The following is a 22,254-nucleotide window of genomic DNA, read 5'->3' as shown; positions in this document are numbered from 1 at the left end:
ACCTACCTAGGTTATATGTATTATTTTTTTTTCCTTTTTTTTCAGGCATCTTGATATTATCTTCTAAGTAGAGGTCTAAACCTTCCTAGTTCTGTTCTAAGAAGTTAAATGTATTAATTGTTTATGAGCCTAATCTAATCTAGGTTTTTTTCTTCATTTCAATGTTTTTTTCTTCTTTTTTATGTAGGAAAACCTTAATAACACGCACAAAAATAGAAAAAAATCTTGCGTCAAATTAATACCGATCTTACGTCAATTTAATCATGTTTTCTTACATGTTTAACAATTTTGTTTTTTTAAACTGCCTATATTTTTTCTAATTGTTTGTTTGTTTAATTACCTATTACCTAGAATTGTGCGTGAATCTGAATAGATAACACTGATGACTATCATGTTAGAGGTATAGGAAACATTTTTGTAGAGGTCACCATGATATCAATCACATTGCTTTAGACATGATATATATATATTTTTTTTTTGTTTCGATAGGCAGATAGGCATTAGGCATACATCATATGAAAGCACAAAAAAAGAAAAAAAAAGTTTTGAATAAATCCTATAGGTACCTACAATATGTTGTTGAGGTAAATATAAAATTTGGATACCGATATTAATAGGCATAAATAGGCTTGCCAAACGTCCCGAATTGTTTATCTGTTTTTAATAATAGTTGTTTCTTTTTCCCCTCCTTTAGGCCGGATTATGTTATAATAACATGTTCTATGAAGAACATTTGTCATTATGGGCTGTTTCTTTTTTCCCCTTTTGGGTTTGATTATGTACCTACTATGAAATACATTGTCATGCATAATGGACTGCATTTGCGGATTTGCTGATGAGGAAAAAATTGGCCATATGTAGGTACATAACTCGTGATTGTTTAGTTAATTTAAAGTTTATTCACCTTGTTTCTTTTTCCCCTCCTTTAGGCCGGATTATGTTATAATAACATGTTCTATGAAGAACATTTGTCATTATGGGCTGTTTCTTTTTCCCCCTTATTTTGGGTTTGATTATGTACCTACCTACTATGAAATACATTGTCATGCATAATGGACTGCATTTGCGGATTTGCTGATGAGGAAAAATTTGGCCATAGGTAGGTGCACAACTCGTGATTGTTTAGTTAATAAAGTTTATTCACCTATATAGTTAGCTTGGAAGGTTGAGCGCCTGCCTTGTAATTGTTGGTCGAGGGTTCGATTACACATAAAGCCCACTCCGAGGCTTAGGTGTAGGGGCAAACAGCCCTAAAGGATGGGTTCAGAAATACTTTGGAAGGTAGATCCGCCTGCCTTTTACAGGAGTTGTAAGTGCTTAGTCGAGGGTTCGATTTCAACCCGGGGCGAACTTTATCTCACGTACATGTATTCCACTAAATTAATAAATTAATTTAGCATTATACGATAAATCAGGATCTAAACGGAAAATCCGTGCGTACCTACTCGATAAATAATTTTTAATTTTTATACAGTTATCTACAAGATGGATAGATAAATAATGAATAGGGTAGATAATTAATAATTATGTAAATAAGTTCGATAAAAAAAAAAAAAATCCATTCAATATAGGTAGCCAATTATTAGGTATAAGTAGGAAAGTTACTGAAATAAATTAATAAAATGTTGGAATTTGGGAAACGCCATAAGCTTTCATGTATACGTTTGTACGTAGGTGCCTATTCCAGTACATAGGTGTAAGTAGTGAAATGTTGTAGGTACCTAATTGTTACTTTCCCATCGAGGTTTATACCTCTACGAGGTTTTCGCTTGAGAATCTTGAGATACATACCTAAGTATCAAGTTAGACGCATAGGTACCACGTATAAATTCTTCATCAAGATTTTGAATTTCTTCAGTTAGACAATTAGACATTCCTCTCTCTGCCTCATAAACTGGAAATCCCATTTATAAAACAAGAACATCCCCTACTGGGAAATTATTCATTACGCAATTTTATACATAAAAAAAAAAAAACATTTTCTCGAGATGTCTTCAAAGATTCAAAGAATAAATACTAAAAGTTGCTCTAGAATACAGAGCTGTACAAAATAGGAAACCTTCGATCTCGCGGTCCATAGGTTTGACGTAATATGAACCGCTAGAGAATAAACAACTTGATCTAGACATAGGTGCCTACATTTATCCGTGGTCTATCAAATGGGTAATAATAAAATCAATTTGAAAATGGTACTATGATATAAATTTGTTTCAAAGGCCGATCATAAAAAAAAGTTGGCCACTAAAATTTCCGGCACAGAAGGCCGGTGCGGTTACCAAGGCCGGATATTTGTGAAGCGGCCAAGTCATAGATCTTTCTGATCAAAGAAAATCCCACTGGTCTGTGGCGGTTCACATTTTGTCAGTTCTGGTGTTCAAGAATTCCAAGGTCTGGAAAACAGGTTCTAGAAAATTGCGACCATAATAAATGTGATTTTTCAAAAGAAAACTTAAGAAGAAAAGAAGATTATACTTTTTGATATGTCCAAAATATTTTACATACTTTGTTCTTTGGCGTGGTCTTTTTCGGAAATAAGTAACAGGGCGGTATATCCACCTAAGGAACTTGACAGGTCGTAGGTACTTTATAAAACTCTTGCGCTGTCTCTCTTTGAGTTTGACATCTAGAATTTTATTTGGTGAATATTTTACATACGAGTACTATTATACTTTTTGATATGTCCAAAATATTTTACATACTTTGTTCTTTGGCGTGGTCTTTTTCGGAAATAAGTAACAGGGCGGTATATCTACCTAGGGAACTTGGCAGGTCGTAGGTACTTTATAAAACTCTTGCGCTGTCTCTCTTTGAGTTTGACATCTAGAATTTCATTTGGTGAATATTTTACATTTTACATACGAGGACTTATAGGTAGGTACATATTATGGGGGGAAAAACTCAATTCGACAAAGATGTAGGTACCTATGAAAAAGTGAGATCTAAACATTTAAATTTAACGTGAATAGGTAGGTACATACAACAAAATTAAAAACATGCATAGGTACAGGTAGGTACCTAAAATTTCATAAACTTATGAATATGAACTTATTTTGATATGCCAATAAGTTCTTTAAATCCAAAATAATATCAACTCCGAAATAGTATGAAGTGGCCCTCAAATAATTAGGTTTTTAATGAGAAGTCCACCACTCAAGAAGGTTAAGAACCCCTACTCTTTACGATCTTCCTCTTTCCCTATTGCTCCATAAAATTTACATCCTTCCATATGGGGATTCAATATCCTTCTTATTAAGTTAAGGTCGTCCCTAGGGAGTCATAAAGAGGGGATAAGAGGGACCGAGAGGGGTTCCTCCCCCTTCAAACACATTTCGGGAACATTCTTTCCCTGTCATAAAGGTACGGTATTCGTTTATCGGTAGAAGTTGGGGATTAAATTGTATGTCAGCCTGGTAATTCATTTAGATATGCAATGTGCAACACATAAAAGGTAAATTGTCCAGTGACCACTGACAGTAACATGTTGAATGCACGTTGTGAGTGGTTGGTATGTGGATGGATAACCGTTTGGGATAATACAGACTGCTGTAGATTTCGGGGTTCATTCAATGTCCTGTGTATAATTGAGGACCTGGGAAGAATACCTACTTACCTACCTTTTGATTGTAATTAATTAGTAGGTAGGTAATTAGGTACCTACCTATTTTTAATATTGATTAATATAGGTAATTCTCTTTTAATATTTTCTGTTTTTCAGGACACTGTTGGATTATGCCCAGGGGCCCAGGGGGGCCCCTTTTGTTGAGATATGTGATTCATTACATGAAAGTAAAATCGAAAAATCAAATCAAAATAATAATAATAAACTGAATATTAAACAAATTAGGTAGGTACAAAGGTACCAGGACACTGTAAACATCGCTTACTTTTACTTCCTCAATGGGTCGCTCCTGGTCGATACATTCTTTGTCATCAGCGGCTTTCTCAGCGCCCACCAACTGGTTCAGCATTTCAACCGCTCCAAAAATGTGGACTTTGTCCTGGTCGTCTTAGATCGAATAGTGAGGTGAGAAACTTACTTATTTACTTGGGTACGTATTTACCTACTTACTTAGGTACTATTTTCCTTTCACAATGGTGGTAGTGGTGGAAAATAGGGAGATGGAACATTGCCTGGCGTTTTACCAGTTCCCATCATTACCACCTTGAAATTGCGAAAGAAAAATAAGGCTTTTGACTTACTCACATTTAGAGATGAGGAGACATTTAGAGGGGACTTCAGACCCTCACGACACGGCCAAACCTTTAACACTTCATTAGTATAGGTACATCAAATAGGTAGATATGTAGGTACCCACACTACCTACAAGTATCAGGTATGTACCTACTAGGTATGTAGGAATATATTTTTTATATATATTAAAGTGTTCTAACATTGAATTAGAATGTTATATACACTCTAGGAATATTTATTTCCATATCAGCACTCTTCAATGAAAACATACTCTACCCTGTCTCTCTTCATTTTCCTTAGCTTTCTCTGGAAAAAGGAAAAGAAGAAGAAGAAGAAGGAGGAGGAGAAGAAGAAGAAGGAGGGAAAGGAGAAGAAGGAGGAGAAGAAGAAGAAGTAGGAGAAAGAGAAGAAGGAGGAGAAGAAGAAGGAGGAGAAGAAGAAGAAGGAGGAGAAGAAGGAGGAGGAGACTTATACGACCCCACTCAAGTGCCCCATTTCCGAGAGATGTACACCAAAAGTTACAACAGGGCCATCCCCTACGTTATCGGTATCATGGGAGCTTTCTACACCAAACATTTACAACAGACTCAGTTTCAGTTTTCCTCAGTGGTAAGTTCCAGCCTTTACTCTATTTTGCACCCTAGTTATTTGCTAGTTTAGTACCTAAAAGGAAATTCTTTCAATCCCCTACGTTATCGGTATCATGGGAGCTTTCTACACCAAACATTTACAACAGACTCAGTTTCAGTTTTCCTCAGTGGTAAGTTCCAGCTTTAACTTTATTTTGCACCCTAGTTATTTGCTATTTTAGTACCTAAAAGGAAATTCTTTCAAAAGTTCACAGAATGAATGTGGTTCTGAACTACTGAAGAATCATTAGCGAGTTTTTGCAAACTAAAATCAGCGTCCCGTTAACTGGACTCTTTAACGTTATTCGACGAAAACTCGTTTGTGCGCATGCGCATGTTCAGAAATGCGTTTTTGATCAACTTACGTCTTACGTTTCAATTATCGTCACGTAAGTTAGCAGTGCAAAAACTCTCCGTTTTCAGCAATTGAATTTGTGTGTGTTTTTTTCCTCCAGGCCGTCAAGATCTTCATGTTTTCTGCGGCCGTCATTGGCACTCACATTATGTTCATTGTGCCCATGTTATTCGTGTCGTCCGGCCATCAGTACAACGTTTGGGAACATGTCCTGTATGCCCCTCTACATCGATTGGTATGGGCAGTGGCCATGTGTAACTTCATTGTAGTTCACAACGCAGGAGGATATGGTGAGTGCTGCTCATCTGGGGAGGCAGAAAAAGTTGTGAAATCCCCTAAAGATACCTCTCTGCGGTAAAAGATCTCCTTATCTTAGGACGTACAAAAAGTAGTGAGATCCCCCAAAAAATAACTTTTTGTGCTGAAAAGATCGACGATAAGGCAGTATGTAGATCAAAAACCATGTGAAACATCTTGTTTAGGCCCTATCTGTTTATTCTGTCTCTTTCAAGCTTTCAACTCACTTTCCTTTTACGATAAGCGATAATGTATTTTAAATCAATAAATAAAACAAATCTCCCTATCTATATTGCTTCTTTCATGAGGGGTATCTCTTACTGACATCGTGACATCTGTAACACCTACCTGAATTTCATTCCTCTCATTGCACTCCTCTTTCCTATTTGACCTGTTTCCCCTGTAATCTCATTTTCTGCGTTGGTCACGTCACTCGAGATTTGAAGCTACACTTTATGTTTGAAGTATCACTTCGAACTCTTGTCGTTTTATGTGCCCCTATGAAGCAAGCTTAATGAAAGTTCCATTATATTCTATTTTCCACTACATTCTCCCACCTTCCATTCTAATCCATCAATGAATGGGAACTCATGGTCACAACTGACATGAAATATGTCTAAATCCGAAAGAGGGGCACGGCGCGTTTTGGCGTTTTGCCGGGATTTCAACATAATTTACACAATCTTTAATACATACTAGTAAATTAGTTCATATTGCTTTGGGCTGACATTTAGTTTTGGCTACAAATTTTCCGAGCGGATGCCCTTCGCACTCAACCTTTGTTACCTATTTATTACCTACTCTTTATTTTCCAGGCGTCATCAGCAGTTTCCTGGGGTGTCGATTGTTTGCTCCGCTAAGTCGTCTCTGTTATGGAGTCTATCTGACTCACGTTGCTATTATGCTGATTGAACTCGGCTCGTCTCATAGCTCGGAGTACGTCACAATGATCGGTCTGGTAAGTTTGGATCAACAGACTGATAGGTTTGAATCAGCAGACTGATAGGTTTGGATCAGCAGTATAAAATAAAATGATAAATCACCGGATTGTAATTTTTCAAACCACCGACAGAATCATGTAGATTTTCTCGTTTTTCCGGTTTTTAATGTGCACGAATTGGGTGAAGCAAATTCTTTTCGAGAAAACTTCGCGAGAACTTGGGTAGATCTCATAAAATCCGAACAAGATATTACATAATACCTATTAAACAATATTATTGGGTATTATATCGAGTAGCTCTGATATTATTACTGGGAGCTAAATTTGAGTTGGTAAGAGAACAAAGAGGAGCCATCAGCGGCGATGGTACGTGGAACGTTTCAGTTCGCAGTAGACCACTGATGTTAAACAACTTTGCTCGTGGTTGGTATTTGGATGGGCGACCATCTGGGCAATCGTGAGCTTCTGGCTTTTCTCCGCCAAACTCAGGCTGGGTGAGCGAGAATTCGAGTAGCTTGTCGCCGAATACTCTTTAGCCTCTAATAGCCTGTTAGCTTAACAGTCCTGTCAAGCGTAGACAAATCAAAAGGAACTCAACAGCCTGTTAGCTTAACAGTCCTGTTAAGCGTAAGCAAATCAAACGGAACTTAACAGTCTGTTAGCTTAACAGGCCTTCTAAGGGTTGAAAAAATATTGGTGAAATCCACCCTTAGTGTTTGATCAGTGACGATCTCTATGAAATAACGTCCCTAATTTCTATCTTTCAGAATTATCCCTTCTTTTGGATCAGCAGGCTGATAGGTTTGGATCAGCAGGCTGATAGGTTTGGATCAGCAGGCTGATAGGTTTGAATCAGCAGGGGTAAGGAGACTTTTTGTTTTGTTTTTTGGAGAGGTTTGATAGTAGAGGGAACTGTAACTGTCAGGGTCTTATCGTCCCGAAATCGATGAGAGAAGGAAGACAGGTTAGAAGAAAGCCAGCCGCCCCGGGCGGAAATTGAACCCGCAGCCCAACGCTTACAAGGCAGACGCGCTACCAACCAAGCTAACTAGGCTGGCTCCAGTAAAGACACTATTTTTATGTTCTATTTTAACGACACACCTATCCTATCTGACTCACGTTGCTATTATGCTGATTGAACTCGGCTCGTCTCATAGCTCGGAGTACGTCACAATGATCGGTCTGGTAAGTTTGAATCAGCAGGCTGTTAAGTTTGGATCAGCAGGCTGATAGGTTTGAATCAACAGGCTGATAGGTTTGGATCAGCAGGCTGATAGGTTTGGATCAGCAGACTGATAGGTTTGAATCAGCAGGGTAAACGACCATCTGGGCAATCGTGAGCTTCTGGCTTTTCTCCGCCAAACTCAGGCTGGGTGAGCGAGAATTCGAGTAGCTTGTCGCCGAATATTCTTTAGCCTCTAACAGCCTGTTAGCTTAACAGGCCTGTTAAGCGTAGACAAATCAAACGGAACTCAACAGCCTGTTAGCTTAACAGTCCTGTTAAGCGTAGACAAATCAAACGGAAATTAACAGTCTGTTAGCTTGACAGGCCTTCTAAGGGTTGAAAAAATATTGGTGAAATCCACCCTTAGTGTTTGATCAGTGACGATCTCTATGAAATAAAGTCCCTAATTTCTAAAGTAGAGGGAACTGTAACTGCCAGGGTCTTATCGTCCCGAAATCGATGAGAGAAGGAAGACAGGTTAGAAGAAAGCCAGCCGCCCCGGGCGGAAATCGAACCCGCGGCTCAGCGCTTACAAGGCAGACGCGGTACCAACCAAGCTAACTAGGCTGGCTCCAGTAAAGAGACTATTTCGTTCTATTTTAACGACACACCTATCCAAAAGCTGTGCCCAAGTGTTTACATCGATCGACGAGTTCAATCTATGTTGTCGACGCAGTGAGGACGGTTCAGTCGACATCGATCGACTGCTGTCGACTATTTGTGGACACAGCTTAAGGAAGCGATATTTGAATATTATGATTCCTCCGTGGCTTTCCAATTATTTCTAAATTCCCGAGTCAGCTTTATGGAAATTTTAATTTCTTGCAGGTGATCTCTTTCCCCGTGTAGATGCATTTTGAGTAGATGCACTTTGTAGGTATAAAATAAAATAATGATCTCGGTATAGAAATTTCTCTTTGATGTCAAACCTTTGACATTGAAATTTTAATGATGTGTGACTAAAACAGGCTCCGCCACACTCAGGCTGGGTGAGCGAGAATTCGAGTAGCTTGTCGCCGAATACTCTTTAGCCTCTAATAGCCTGTTAGCTTAACAGCCCTGTTAAGCGTAGACAAATCAAACGGAACTCAACAGTCTGTTAGCTTAACAGGCCTTCTAAGGGTTGAAAAAATATTGGTGAAATCCACCCTTAGTGTTTAATCAGTGACGATCTCTATGAAATAAAGTCCTTAATTTCTATCTTTCAGAATCATCCCTTCTTATGCTCTAGTCATCGGCTTTTACGTTTGGGTTCTCCCATACTTGAATGACGGGCCACTCTGGAAAGCCATCGTCCTGAGGGAATCACATCGATGTCAGGAGAATTGGTGGACCAACATTTTGTTCGTCAATAACTTCTTCAATGAGAATCAGATGGTAAGCTTTTTTTTTTACTTTCTATTACCCTTACGTATAGGGAACCTTTACAATGTAAAGAGAAAGTATTGTTTATGTATGTGTTTAGTGGATGTGCCAAAATAATCAAATCTTCATACCTAACATCAGGCCACGAGAAGAGAGAGAGAGAGAAAGAAAGAAATAGAGAAAGAGAGAGACCTTTTTCCGAAGACTTTTCGTCCCGAAATCAAAGAGAGGAGGACAGGATAGGAGAAAGCCGTTCCGAGAACGAACCTTTGGGATAAAGTCCGTCCCGTTCCGAGAACAAACCTTTGGGATAAAGTCCGTCTGTTTGGGATAAAGTTCGTCCCGGGAGGTAATCGAGCCCGCGACTTGGCGCTTACAAGGCTAACGGACGAAAAAAACAACTGCGTAAAGTCTGACGTCTCACATATTTGAACTCTTTCATTGGAACGGAAAATAAAAATTGAATTTTCGACTTTTTACAGTTGTTTTTTCGGAGTTTTGACCTCAGATTTGGATTTTTCCCAACTTTTTACATACATATAGGAATCAACCATTTATTTATAATTTTTATCCATTTGCAACTGCTCTATTAGGTACCTATATCTACCTAGTAGGTGCTTACAAGGCATGCACGCTACCTTCTAAGGTCTAATCTAAGGTAACTAAACTGGCTCAATGGGAAGCTTTCCAGAGCAAATAAATACCAAAAATATCAATAAATCTGTAAATAAATAGGTACATGAATTGACATTTTGTGAACTTATTAATGCCTTGATCTGTGAGCTTCCTGTTTTGTTTGTGAAGGAAAGTGAGATCATAAATTTTCTTACACCAAACTTAAAACCTTTCCCAGCAGGTAGCAGGATATAGTTTTTGGCATTAGAAATGTTTCCTAATGTTAACCAGGGGCATCAGGGCTCTGTCTTAGTTTCGTGACCATAGGAAATTAGAAGCATCTGTAATAAATAAATATTATTAGATGTAAGCGTAGGTACGTATAATAATATTTATTACTACCTAATTATTATGTCTGGAGAGTTTTCTGGCAAAATCTATGAATTTCAAATTACCTACATGGCGGATAAAATTCCATACCTCGGCTGGGATTGAACCCACGCCCTCCTGTTTACCAGGCGAGCGCCTTGACCACCACACCACCAAGGTAGGAATAAGGAGCGTGGTAGCGCTCCGCCAAGTCAAATTAGTTTGACAGTGCTACCAAGAGATGATAAATTATACTCATACACGGGGAAAAAATCCGCCTTAAATCCCATCCAAGTCCAAGGCGCACTCCTTGTCTCAAAAATTTCTTGGTATTTAAGAAGTTTGCTTAAGTATTCATGGAGTTTCTTTTAAAAAAGAAAGGCAAAACACCACATGAGCTCACGTGACGTGACGGTAGTGTGGCTGTCCTGAACGAAATTACCTACAATATCATGGGAAAACTTTGAACTACGACTACATCTTTCTGACTCCCCATGAGTTCGCGTGACGTGACGTGATGATAGTGTCTTTCTACCTTTAGAAACAAAAACAAGGAATGGTGGCGTAGTGGTCAAGACGCCCTCCTGTAGGTTCCATTCCAGCCAAGGTATGGAATTTTGTCCTCATTTATTTGGGAATGTGACCACCTAATAATGGAGCTTTAAAGGTTAGGTAGGTGGTAGAGAACGCCTCCGGCGTTAACCTCACCTAGTGGTTACCTTCCAGTCAAGAGTCTATTATTATTAATTTATTAGGTATATATTCAAATGATTCCATCACCATGCACATTACTACATAAGTCATGCACATGCTTCTTCATAAATATTTAAAGTCAATATTTAAGGGTATTTGAGTAAATTATGAGTGTATGACCGCCATACACGCCCTACATGGACGCTACGCCACTGCCTATACCTATAGAAAGAGCAATTTTCTTGGATTTAGCCACTGAGGAAACGTCTATAGCTAAAATATCTATTCAGCAATCTTGAAATTTCTTTGGTGCCTAACCAGAATCCTTTGGTGTCCGAAAATAATCCAAGATATACAGGGTGTCCCTCGAACGACTGTACAGTGTACAACGCTTGAGGGTTAATGCAGGACCTAAATACCCATTACACAGAACACAGATGGTGACATAGAAGGGTCGGTCTACTATTGATAAGTAGTAGAATAGGTCAGTAGGTAACTTTCTTTTTCAACATACCTACATAGTTTGTGCGTTTTCTTTTGAATTTCAGACCCAAGACATATTCGGTGACCTTAGCATGTCCCTATTGGTCTCCTTCGTATTGAACTTACTCCTTGAATCTCCTCTTGATACTTTCCATAAGAAGCTGAAGAGATCCATTCTGAGTAAGTTTGGTTAAGGAGCGTGGTAGCGCTCCGCCAAGTCAAATTAGTTTGACAGCGCTACCAAGAGATGATAAATTGTACTCATACACGGGGAAAAAATCCGCCTTAAATCCCATCCAAGGACAAGGAGCACTCCTTGTTTACAAAGTCTCGGAAATTTCTTGGTATTAAGGAGTTTCTTTTAAAAAAGAAAGGCAAAGCATCACGTGAGCTCACGTGACGTGATAGTAGTGTCGCTGTCCTGAACGAAATTACCTACAATATTATGGGAAAACTTTGAACTACATGACTACATCTTTCTGACTCCCCATGAGCTCGCGTGACGTGACGTGATGATAGTGTCTTTCTACCTTTAGAAACAAAAACAACGAATTTTGCTTATATTCTAAATATTCTAACCCGTTTTTATATTTATTTATTTAATTATTACATACTTGTACATAGCATTATTATAGTTTTGTCGTCTGGTCTCAACATCCATTTGGCCCATGGGTAGTTGCATAAATTTAGATTACATAGGTACTTCATGGTAAATATTATTGATGGAACAAGGTTTGACAAGAAATTACTGATGTACGTACCTAATACTCGTCACATATCAACGTAATAAAATAATTATCATCAATCACTTAGGTATATGTAAACCTACAATACAACCGTATGATCCTACATGACGTTTGTTTGTTTGGAGACGTGTGTTGAGACGACTACAAAACTCTGCTATGTACACCTACCTTGGTGGCGTTGTGGTCAAGACGCCCTCCTGTTAAACAGGAGGGCGTAGGTTCCATTCCAATTTTGTCCTCATTTATTTGGGAATTTGACCACCTAATAATGGAGCTTTAAAGGTTAGGTAGGTGGTAGAGAACGCCTAAGGCGTTAACTTCACCTAGTGGTTACCTTCCAGTCAAGAGTCTATTATTATTAATTTATTAGGTATATATTCAAATGAAAATTTCAAACCTAGTTTTCGATTTCCAGATCACATGGAGGCTTCAAAGAGGACTCAAGTTTATCCAATAAGTGCTCAAGTAGGAATAGACAGCAGGAGAACCTATCTAAAACCCACTGGTATCCTGCCAAGATATAAGATCGATCCAGAAGAGAATCAGCCATGAAGAGTCCTGGTTATGCCAACTTGTCTCTGTGATAAATTTGATTTTCTTCTTCTCTCCTCAGTTTTAATAAAACTTTCAATTTCTCTGTTAACGTAGGGTATCTACTTTAGAGATCTTTCGCAATTAGGTAGGATACCTAATCCAACTATCCACTTCTTAGTAAACTGAAGTACCTGATGCGATTTTATTGTCGTTGATATACCAATAAAATGTCTACTAGATCACGATAGAGGCTTTATACAAAAGAAAACCAGTTTTCCACAAGTTATTGATCAGTTTTTCCTTACCTAGCCTCATTGTGGTATCTGTAGTTTATACTGTCTACATACACGATTTATACAGTACCTACCTATGTCCCAGAAGTCCTGTAAGGTACCCCTTTATCTTTTGGACTGTCAAATCATTTTCTTCGTTTGACATTGAGAAAAATCGTCTTGGCTTTTCATTTGCGAAATCGGTGTTGGCAGTTTACTCGTTTTGATCGGTATGTACAGGGTGTGAGCAAAGTCCAGTGGGATTAGGAAAAGGCATAGGACCCATCTAAAGCCAGGTTCGACCCACCCAGAAGTGGCACTTTTTGGATAAAAATCGTCATTTTTCTCGAGAAATTCAAATAAGACCCCCATTCTATTCTAATCATAGGATCAATCAGAAAAAATTTCTATCCGTTCAAAAGATAATTGGGGTACCGCAGTATGTCCCAGGACTTCTGGGATATATAAGTGGGGTACCTTACACTACTTTTGAGACGTACTGTATATTACTGTATGAGATGATTTTTCTGAAGGCACTTATCAATATCTCGCGATCCATGTTATTCTTATTAATTAATAGTGCTGTACTGCTGGATATTATACCTATACTTATCATGTAGCCCATTCTATTGATGTATTGTTACTTACTCTGGAGTAATAGAGTGCGTGCAAAAGATACTTGTATGTAGATAACTAGATAGGCACTAAGGCTAGCCACTCACCATCAGGTAGACCTGACAAACACGGCTGAAAATCCCGAGTGTGCTCATCAGGTATCAGGTAGACCTGATAGTGAGTGGCTGACCTAAGAGGGAGCAGGTAAATTTGCCCTTGAGCTTCAACTTCCAACCATTGGTCATTGGTTTCGCGTGGTTATTGAATATATTTATTTATTTTGTAAAATAGGTATTAAAAATATTACAATTTTGTATGTACCCATGTGCACAAGTTAATAGTTAAATGTCCTTCACACCAATGAAAATCCCCGTGCCAGCCTAGTTACCTCAGAAGGTAAACGTGTGCTGGGGAGAGAGAGCGAGATGGTGGTGGTTGTGGCAACCAGCAATGTGGCATTTGCCAAATTTCTCTTGAACATGGACGCTTCGATGATTTTCCATTTACGTACTTTGTCCACTGGATTGACGCGTCCGATTCCGATACCCACTCTTCTATCAGTGGTGCTTGTGGCAATGTGGCATTTGCCAAATTTCTCTTGAACGTGGACGCTTCGATGATTTTCCATTTATGTACTTTGTCCACTGGATTGACGCGTCCGATTCCGATATCCACTCTTCTATCGCGTCCATTTCTCGTCCTCAAATCTCTCCTACTCGTTAGCATTAGCAGAAACCGGACGTTAGCATAATAGCATGTCGCATAGTTCGCAAGAACCGGAATATTAATCTTCATGTGAATCATGTGTCCTTTTGGAGTGATGAGGCACAAATGAAAATTGTAGGTTTTTTTTCTAATTGTAGATCGAGTATTACATCATTGTGAAAAATTCTGCTCATCGATCTGTTCTAAACTGGATGGAGAGGTAAGTTATAAAATGTTGCGCTGTATACAGGGTAACTCAAAATCTGGCCAAGTCCTTACTCGGGCAACTAGGTGTTAGCTGGCGCAGCTACCCTCTCCAGGTTTTTCAGAGGATTGAACTGTTAAAAGTCAGCCTAGTTAGCTTGGTTGGTAGCGCGTCTGCCTTGTAAGCGCTAGGCTGCGGGTTCGATTCCCGCCCGGGGCGGTCTTTATCAAACAGTTATATCTGTTCTCGGATTTCAGAGGATTGAACTGTTAAAAGTCAGCCTAGTTAGCTTGGTTGGTAGCGCGTCTGCCTTGTAAGCGCTAGGCTGCGGGTTCGATTTCCGCCCGGGGCGGTCATTATCAAACAGTTATATCTGTTCTCGGGCCGGCTGGCGTCCTTCTCTCCTGTCTTCCTCCTCTCTGGCATTTCGGAACGATAAGACATTCGATGTAACAGTTCTCTGTACTCTTGAAATATTAAATAAAAATAATGAAATCTAGAATAAACCTAGTAGTGTGGGAGAGTGGGAGTGCTTCTTCTTTGCCAACGTACGCCGGAATTCCCCATTACTCTATGGAAGTAAACCATTAGACACGATTATTAAAGTTCACACCCAGAAATGAGGAAGTTCTTGGTGTAGTAAATGCATGGATTAAGTGGAAACTTGTTAATCATAATTGTATTCATAGTAATAATAATTAATAATCATAATAGATGATTGAATTCATGAGTTCTTAGTATCCTACTATACTAGAGCAACAGGTGTAGTTCCCGGGACGCTCACAGGGGGGGGTCCATCCGGCCCCATTTCCCATTTTCCCCCAAACTCCTCAAGGGGGGCCCAGAGCCAACAATATTTGTAAAAAGGAAATTGAAGTACGACCACTACCTAGTATGCTTGATGTATTCATGAATTGAAGTCGTTAATATAATACATATCTAGGTACATGAAAAATTGAAGTTATGAACGAGTTGAAGTCAATCATGAAAAGTTGAAATCATGACCTCATGAATACAATCATTATACATTATGAACACCTACCCATTATGATTTTTTTTAATAGAAAGGACCCATTGTTGGATTAATCACTTAGGGCCAAGGCCCGATTATGCTATACACAGCCCTGGTAGCTCTCCCCCATCTCCTTTACATACTTGTTCAGACTCTCTGCATGTAAATACCAGAGTAAGATTCTAGAAAACTGCAAGCTGTGTGTGCACAAAATTAAAATTCCATAGTAATAATAATAATGGGTATTTTTTTCTTTTTTATTAGAAACTCCATTTGCCAAGATTGAAGCGGTAAACTATGCAAAGTGGTAACTATTTATATTTATAAACATTTTCCATAGTAATAATAATAATGGGTATTTTTTTCTTTTTTATTAGAAACTCCATTTGCCAAGATTGAAGCGGTAAACTATGCAAAGTGCTGGTAACTATTTATATTTATATTTATAAACATAAACATTATAGACTCTTTATTGAATTTACATATTCCACTAATGAAAACGAGAAAATGTAAGAAAATCTAAGAAAACCGAACGGTAAAAGAGAGTATGTTGAGACTTGACGCATGTAGAGTATATAGATAGGGTAATTAGATCTATAGGTGAATAAAGCCATGTAAAAAGTAGGAAAACTATTCATACGGGGAAAGGAGGGAGAACAAAACTGAAATGGAGGGATAAGGAGCCCATTTTCCTTTTGTAATGCTAATGTACATTAACATTACGTATTTCGGTGGTGGGGATAAAAAATGAGGAGTGGGGATAAAAAAACAACGAAGGAAGTAAAAAAACAATGTGGCGAATCGTAATGCGAGAAAAAAGCCACATTACAAAATTCGTGAAAGGAGAGGAGGGGAAGTTAATGTAAAGGTAGGAGAACGTAATGTAAGAGAAAGAAAAATTCGAATTAAGCTAATGTACATTAACATTACGAAAGGAAAATAGGCTAAAGGTTGAGGAACACTTGATAGAGAGGGTGTGAAGGAGGGAGGAGGCATTAGATTGGGGGAAGTGGGAGGTTAAAAGGAGGTAAAAAATTCAACCAAGCTCCATGAAAACGAGAAAATGTAAGAAAATCTAAGAAAACCGAACGGTAAAAGAGAGTATGTTGAGATTTGACGCATGTAGAGTATATAGATACATATAGGGTAATTAGATCTATAGGTGAATAAAGCCATGTAAAAAGTAGGAAAACTAGTCATACGGGGAAAGGAGGGGGAGAACAAAACTGAAGTGGAGAGATAAGAAGCCTATTTTCCTTTTGTAATGTTAATGTACATTAACATTACGTTTTTCGGTGGTGGGGATAAAAAATGAGGAGTGGGGATAAAAAATAACGAAGGAAGTAAAAAAACAATGAGGGAATGAGGCGAATCGTAATGCGAGAAAAAAAAGCCACATTACAAAATTCGTGAAAGGAGAGGAGGGGAAGTTACTGTAAAGGTAGGAGAACGTAATGTAAGAGAAAGAAAAATTCGAATTAAGCTAATGTACATTAACATTACGAAAGGAAAATAGGCTAAAGGTTGAGGAACACTTGATAGAGAGGGTATGAAGGAGGGAGGAGGCATTAGATTGGGGAAAGTGGGATGTTAAAAGGAGGTAAAAAATTCAACAAACTCCTTACAAAGTTGTGATGAAAATTCAAGAATTTTCCCCACGAAAGATTTTCTTGTTAGTCGTCTTACTACGTCTACCCACAGCATTGCCTCGCATGCTAGGCAGTCTCCTTAAAGTTTTCCATGGCAGTACTTGATCCGTGTTCTACAATTACAAATTTTTGGTTGACATTTGATGAAAGGGTTGCGCGGGAGCCCCTGCATAATGTGAAATCCCAATAGTTGGGTGACATTGAGGACTTTTTTTCGATACATAACTAATTTAAATAAAACATTTTTTGAACCACCTATTTTTTTATAGGTAGAAGGACCAAGAGATCTGATTTCCTCCCGAACGTGATATCACGGAGGAAAAAAAGGCTAAGATCTAAAGTTTGCCCACTTACATTAAATTGTTGGCAGCATATCATAAAAAACCACAATAAAATTCTGTAGAAAAATAAATAACGATTCCAAGCTCCATGTTACTTAACCTGAAGGTAATACCTTTGTAAATATGTAACTTTTCTTTCGTGTTCAATAGGATATTGAAATTGTAAAGTGTAAAGGACCAAGAGATCTGATTTCCTCCCGAACGTGATATCACGGAGGAAAAAAAGGCTAAGATCTGAAGTTTGCCCACTTACATTAAATTATTGGCAACATTTTGCAACATATCATAAAAAACTGCAATTCTGTAGTAAAAATAAATAACGATTTTTTTTCTTTTTATTAACATTTTATCTATGTGGAAAACTGAATATTGTGAATAATGAAACTGAGCAATATTTTATTATTACCCCCTCGAAACGTTGGAAAAACATTTTCTTCGTTTGACATTGAGAAAAATCGTCTTGGCTTTTCATTTGCGAAATCGGTGTTGGCAGTTTACTCGTTTTGATCGGTATGCACAGGGTGTGAGTAAAGTCCAAGCGGTTCTTGTTGTTAAATCACAAGGGGCTGGACACTGTTGAGTAAATTTTGAGCGACCTGTGGCTAAAGGTGAAGTCGTCAGGAGCGCTAGTTCCTTCTGAGCTTTTTCCCTGTAATAGCTTAGCTTGTACGAATCCAAGCGCTTACAAGGCAAACGCTGTACCCTCCAAGCTAACTATTCTGAATTCTGACGTATTCTTACATTTCTTACTTGGGTATTTTATGTAGGTTGATACATATGTAGTTCACCAACTGAGTAAATTTTGAGCGACCTGTGGCTAAAGGTGAAGTCGTCAGGAGCGCTAGTTCCTTCTGAGCTTTTTCCCTGTAATAGCTTAGCTTATACGAATCCAAGCGCTTACAAGGCAAACGCTGTACCCTCCAAGCTAACCATTCTGAATTCTGACGTATTCTTACATTTCTTACTTGGGTATTTTATGTAGGTAGATACATATGTAGTTCACCACTTACAAGGCAAACGCTGTACCCTCCAAGCTAACTATTCTGAATTCTGACGTATTCTTACATTTCTTACTTGGGTATTTTATGTAGGTAGATACATATGTAGTTCACCAATACATCTGGTGAGGTTATGAAATTGGTACAAGTAAGAACAACAGATGTAAAAATCCCCTTTCTACGGCAATCTAAAGTCGCTGGACCAAATCAAGGTCACATCTCTGAATCATTAGCAAGTTTGGTTAATTGGGGTTACCCCAGCCCATCTTGTTAGGTCGTCAGGTCCTAATTCTTAGGTCCTAATTGTTCTAAAGTCGCTGGACCAAATCAAGGTCACATCTCTGAATCATTAGCAAGTTTGGTTATTTGGGGTTACCCCAGCCCATCTTGTTAGGTCGTCAGGTCCTAATTCTTAGGTCCTAATTGTGGCCGTTAATCTGTTGCATGTCACATGTTATCAGCAAGCGTCAGGCAAAATTAACAAAAACCAGACTCATCTAAATAGGAGTTAGGTATATCTATTTTTCAGTTTCTTGATTTTAATGGTCTTGAACATGAATTCCATACACCATACTCTTGAACTTGAAAATAAAAACAAGTTCTTGCTAGGGCGGCCGTTTAAATGAAATTTGTTTTGAATTAAATGATGCAATGGTTATTTTTAAGATCAGTTCTTAAAAAGATCAGTTTTTTTTTACTTATTTAATGATAAGTACCTAGGTACTTTTACATATAGATAGTTTTTTTTTTTTTTAAATACTATAGGTATGTACGTCACTGTAGTAATTGATCTGTAAAGGTCACCCTAATTATCCACCCCATAGCAGAGCTATTTATAACTCTTTGTTTTGAGCAAGGTACAAATTATCCCAATTTAATTATCTAGATGTAAGTAGGTATCAATCGGTAAGCTGGTTAATAATCAATCAGGTCTTTTATTAGAACCACTTTACCTAGCTACTTTTCTAGACTTCACTATTTTACCTACCTACTCGTACTTGGTCTTTCAATTCGAAGTTACCCGTCCACATTCCATCATCTTTTTGATCCAGAACCAAAAGACGATCCTTGGCATTCACACTTGCTCTAGAACTGGATCAGGTCCTTCTAGAGTCCAGACTAATCTAAGCTTTTAATTTTGTCTCTGAACACATGTGGTCGTCAGACGAGACACACGATCCTTGGCATTCACACTTGCTCTAGAACTGGATCAGGTCCTTCTAGAGTCCAGACTAATCTAAGCTTTTAATTTTGTCTCTGAAACCATGAGCTCGTCAGACGAGACATTTTTCTGAGATAAAGTTCGCCCCGGGCGGGAATCGAACCCGCGATATTCTCAGAAACCCAACCATTAACTACGTTAATCCGAACCATTACCTACATTAATCTGTTCCTTTATAAATAATTAGTCAATTAAACTAATAGTTTAGTAGTTTTCCCCGTTAGTAAAATAATTAATCTAAATAAAAAATAATGTTACATAAGATGTAGTACTAGGCAGGGGGGGACTTGGGGCGAGCTTCATTCTTCTTTATTGTGGGCCAGACTCCGAAAATTTGGAGCATCCACATCCACCCCGCGGTATACATACATCACTCATTGGACTTTTTTTCTCCTCTCTTATTTCTCTGACTGCTTCTAGCTATATCCCTTTTCTAACTTAAATTTGGAATATTTGGTTACCTATCGGAAAAATCCAAATTTGTTTGCCTAGATACCTGCCTAGGTTATAATTATGTATTGTTTTTTTTATGGCTTTACTTAAAGCTAACTAAGGTGGCTAAAACTGATTTAATATCAAAATAAGGTAGACCAAAAAAAGGTTTATAATTAAATATTTATACTTGTACCTAATACCTTACACGAATGATTCACAGAATATTTTTCTGAGATAAAGTTCGCCCCGGGCGGGAATCGAACCCGCGATATTCTCAGAAACCCAACCATTAACTACGTTAATCCGAACCATTGCGTACATTAATCTGTTCCTTTATAAATAATGAGTCAATTAAACTAATAGTTTAGTAGTTTTCCCCGTTAGTAAAATAATTAATCTAAATAAAAAATAATGTTAATAAGATGTAGTACTAGGCAGGGGGGGACTTAGGGCGAGCTTCATTCTTCTTTATTGTGGGCCAGACTCCGAAAATTTGGAGCATCCACATCCACATACATCACTCATTGGACTTTTTTTCTCCTCTCTTATTTCTCTGACTGCTTCTAGCTATATCCCTTTTCTAACTTAAATTTGGAATATTTGGATACCTATCGGAAAAATCCAAATTTGTTCGCCTAGATACCTACCTAGGTTATAATTATGTATTATTTTTTTTTTTTCCAGGCATCTTGATATTATCTTCTAAGTAGAGGTCTAAACCTTCCTAGTTCTGTTCTAAGAAGTTAAATGTATTAATTGTTTATGAGCCTAATCTAATCTAGGTTTTTTCTTTATTTCAATGTTTTTTTCTTCTTTTTTATGTAGGAAAACCTTAATAACACGCACAAAAATGGAAAAAAATCTTGCGTCAAATTAATACCGATCTTACGTCAATTTAATCATGTTTTCTTACATGTTTAACAATTTTGTTTTTTTAAATTGCCTATATTTTTTTCTAATTGTTTGTTTGTTTAATTACCTATTACCTAGAATTGTGCGTGAATAGATAACACTGATGACTATCATGTTAGAGGTATAGGAAACATTTTTGTAGAGGTCACCATGATATCAATCACATTGCTTTAGACATGATACCTATATATATATATATTTTTTTTTTGTTTCGATAGGCAGATAGGCATTAGGCATACATCATATGAAAGCACAAAAAAAGAAAAAAAAAGTTTTGAATAAATCCTATAGGTACCTACCTACAATATGTTGTTGAGGTAAATATAAAATTTGGATACCCATATTAATAGGCATAAATAATTAAATAGGCTTGCCAAACGTCCCGAATTGGCCGGGACGCGTTTTTTAACTTTAAAATTAGGTCTCAAAAACAGAATTTTCTCTAATGTCCCAGAAAAAATTCGGGACGCGTTTTTTAACTTTAAAATTAGGTACCTCTATAAATCAGAATTTGTTCTTACCTTTCTAAATTTGTCATGCTTTCATCAGTTTGCTCTTCCACTTTGCTAAACCTTTATAAACGAGAAAATGTTGTATTAAACCGTTGTCATGCTTCATCAGTTAACTTTAAAATTAGGTACCTCTATAAATCAGAATTTGTTCTTAACTTGTTTAAATTTGTCATGCTTTCATCAGTTATCTCTTCCACTTTGCTAAACCTTTATAAACGAGAAAATGTTGTATTAAACCGCCTTAAACGAAAAAATGAGCTGGTCCCTTGGATTCTCGTTTATCCAGGTTCGACTGTAATTTGTTTATCTGTTTTTAATAATAGGTATTTACCTATCACCTATCGTACCTATGTACATATCGTACCTATGTGATTTCGCGATTATGTTCGCGGATTTGGCGATTATGTCGCGGATTTGCCGATTATGTTCGCGGATTTGGCGATTATGTTCGCGGATTTCGCGATTTTGTTCGCGGATTTGGCGATTATGTTCGCGGATTTCTCGATTATGTTCGCGGATTTCGCGATTATGTTCGCGGATTTCGCGATTTTGTTCGCGGATTTGGCGATTATGTTCGCGGATTTAGCGATTATGTTCGCGGATTTCGCGATTTTGTTCGCGGATTTGGCGATTATGTTCGCGGATTTGGCTATTATGTTCGCGGATTTGGCGATTATGTTCGCGGATTTGGCGATTATGTTCGCGGAAAGATTATGTTCGCGGATTTGCCGATTATGTTCGCGGATTTCGCGATTATGTTCCCGGATTTGCCGATTATGTTCGCGGATTTGGCGATTATGTTCGCGGAAAGATTATGTTCGCGGATTTGCCGATTATGTTCGCGGATTTCGCGATTATGTTCGCGGAATTCGCGATTATGTTCGCGGATTTCGCGATTATGTTCGCGGATTTCGCGATTACGTTCGCGGATTT

General features: G+C 37.9%; 1 protein-coding gene across 2 annotated transcripts in view; it reads left to right on the top strand.

Annotated features, from left to right (window-relative positions):
* LOC103512260 (O-acyltransferase like protein-like) overlaps positions 1 to 12,846 on the top strand; it is a 28,787-nt gene extending 15,941 nt beyond the window's left edge. The window contains exons 1-5 of one of the 2 annotated variants that reach the window (XM_008477011.2): positions 4,665 to 4,801; positions 5,277 to 5,466; positions 6,289 to 6,431; positions 11,229 to 11,343; positions 12,325 to 12,846. In XM_008477011.2, the coding sequence (XP_008475233.1) occupies positions 4,697 to 4,801; positions 5,277 to 5,466; positions 6,289 to 6,431; positions 11,229 to 11,343; positions 12,325 to 12,461 (690 nt within the window). In that variant the 5' untranslated portion in view covers positions 4,665 to 4,696 and the 3' untranslated portion in view covers positions 12,462 to 12,846. Of the gene's footprint in view, positions 1 to 4,664; positions 4,802 to 5,276; positions 5,467 to 6,288; positions 6,432 to 11,228; positions 11,344 to 12,324 lie in introns of those variants that run through there. The other variant, XM_026825785.1, reaches the window with a different exon arrangement.
* The last annotated feature ends 9,408 nt before the right edge of the window (positions 12,847 to 22,254 follow it).

This window comes from Diaphorina citri, unplaced genomic scaffold (genome assembly GCF_000475195.1).
Source record: "Diaphorina citri unplaced genomic scaffold, Diaci psyllid genome assembly version 1.1 scaffold816, whole genome shotgun sequence".
Classification (NCBI taxonomy): Eukaryota; Metazoa; Arthropoda; class Insecta; order Hemiptera; family Psyllidae; genus Diaphorina; species Diaphorina citri.
This window is presented reverse-complemented; position numbering and strand designations above follow the sequence as displayed.